Genomic DNA, 1,915 nt, shown 5'->3' with positions numbered 1-1,915 from the left:
GGGTGCGGTAGTTCTCGTAGTGGGTTTCCCTTGTCACGTCCTTGAGGTCCTGCATGTGGGTCCTCACCAGCATCGTCCGCAGCTTCACAAAGTCACAGTGGGATGGGTTCTCCACTGTGGAGGAGCCCGAGGTCAGGGGGGGCCATCACCAGGCCCCCTGTCTCCCTTCACACACCCCCATGGGGCTGAGCACTATGGAGATGGGGCACACAATGTCCCTGTCCCCAGAAGTGGGATGTGGCCCAGCGTTACCTTCCACGATGCCCCACGGGTAGAGGCGTCCACGGACACGCCGGCCTTTGGCCTCCACAACTGTGTTGCTGCCGATGACAGCAAAGGGGATGCTCTCCTGCAAGGGGATGGTGGGGGTCAGCAGGGCTTGGTCCTGTCCCCCATGACCCACATCCCTCCACATGCATCTCCTCAGCCGTATCCAGCACCTATTTGCTGGGATATCCAGCCATGGAGGGTCCCAGGTGGGACGGCAGCAGTCATGCCATGGGTTTGTCCATGCCATGCGCTGCACCTCAGCCTCATCCCACCAAGCTGCAGGTGGCATCTATGGGGTTTTGGTGGCACATCCTGATAGTGCAATATGTACCAACCCCACCATGCTGGGGCCACCAGAAAATTTGTGTGGCCCCAAAATGTCTTCTAAAGGTATCCCAGGATGACGTGTCCTCCTGGCCATAGGGCTCTGCTCCTCCAAAGATGGAGCTGGAGGAGCCAGACCCACCTTCATCGCCTGGTCCTGCAGCTTGAAATCCTCATCCTCATCTGAGTCACACTCAGGGAACTGGTAGATGCGGATGCCATAGTGGTCAATCTCCTCCCGGATCTGGAGGCAGAAGGTTGAATGAAGGGCTCTGGCCCTTGGAAAGGGGGTGGGAAGCACCACACAGCACCAGTGTCCCCCAAGGACCCACAAAAGCCTGTCCCCACCAGACTACATGTCAAGGACACCCCCTTAGATCTTTCCAGCCCCCAGCTGAGCACCAAGGAGATGTGTCCTTGGTGGCCATGTAGGCAACGTGATCCTCTACAGTGCCGTGAGCATGGAGGATGCTCCATGGAAAAGTCCAGGAAGGGGATGGAGAGAGCCCCGAGCTGAGTGGGGACCCCGACCCCCAGGACACCCACATCCCCAGGGACCTTGGTAACCAGCCCCCCCTTACCTTGTTCTTCATGCGCTCCACCTCGGTGGGGGTCAGGGTGTCAGCCTTGGCCAGCACAGGCACGATGTTCACCCGCTGGTGCAGGGCTCTCATGAACTCCACATCCAGGGGCCGGAGCCTGTGGGGGAAACTTGGTGAGCACTGTCCCACCAAGCCCCTTCCCCAGCAACCCCCATCTCAGGGTTGGTCTCTTCTCCCAGGCAACCAGCCATAGGACAAGAGGAAATGGCCTCAAGTTGCACCAGGGGAGGTTCAGGTTGGATATGAGGAAAAATGTCTTCTCCAAAAGAGTGGTCAGACATTGGAACAGGCTGCCCAGGGCAGTGGTGGAGTCACCGTCCCTGGAGGTGTTCAAGAAACACATAGATGTAGCACTCAGGGACATGGTTTAGTGGGGATGGTGGTGATGAGTTGGTGGTTGGACTGGATGATCTTAGAGGTCTTCTCCAACCTGAATGACTCTGTCATTCTGTGATCTCAGCAGTGCAGGCAGGGGCTGCCCGTACCCATGGCCAAAGGGTGAGATGAAGTAGATGCAGCAGTGGACGCGATTGTCCTGGATGTTTTTCCGGTTGAGGCCACTTTCATCACGGAAATACTGCTCAAACTGCTGGTCAATGTAGTCAGCCACTGGCTTCCAGCTGTAGGGACAGAGAGGTGACCTTCAGAGTCCCCACAGAACCTCTGGCCTTGTCCTGTGTCCCCAGCTCAACACCTCCCATGGCTCAGCATCCCACCCC

At 57.8% G+C, this 1,915-nt stretch overlaps 1 protein-coding gene across 1 annotated transcript in view; it reads right to left on the bottom strand.

Moving 5' to 3' along the window:
* Positions 1-6: 6 nt before the first annotated feature.
* LOC104529441 (septin-4) overlaps positions 7-1,915 on the bottom strand; it is a gene marked incomplete at both ends in the record, with an annotated part of 4,270 nt that continues 2,361 nt past the window's right edge. Inside the window, 5 exons of the mRNA XM_010173751.1 lie at positions 7-114; positions 253-349; positions 737-838; positions 1,176-1,293; positions 1,682-1,816. Of these exons, the coding sequence (XP_010172053.1) occupies positions 7-114; positions 253-349; positions 737-838; positions 1,176-1,293; positions 1,682-1,816 (560 nt within the window). The remainder of the gene's footprint in view (positions 115-252; positions 350-736; positions 839-1,175; positions 1,294-1,681; positions 1,817-1,915) is intronic.

Source organism: Antrostomus carolinensis, unplaced genomic scaffold (assembly GCF_000700745.2).
Source record: "Antrostomus carolinensis isolate BGI_N321 unplaced genomic scaffold, ASM70074v2 scaffold42358, whole genome shotgun sequence".
Taxonomy (NCBI): domain Eukaryota; kingdom Metazoa; phylum Chordata; class Aves; order Caprimulgiformes; family Caprimulgidae; genus Antrostomus; species Antrostomus carolinensis.
The sequence above is the reverse complement of the archived record's forward strand: the minus strand, read 5'-3'. Positions and strand labels throughout refer to the sequence as shown.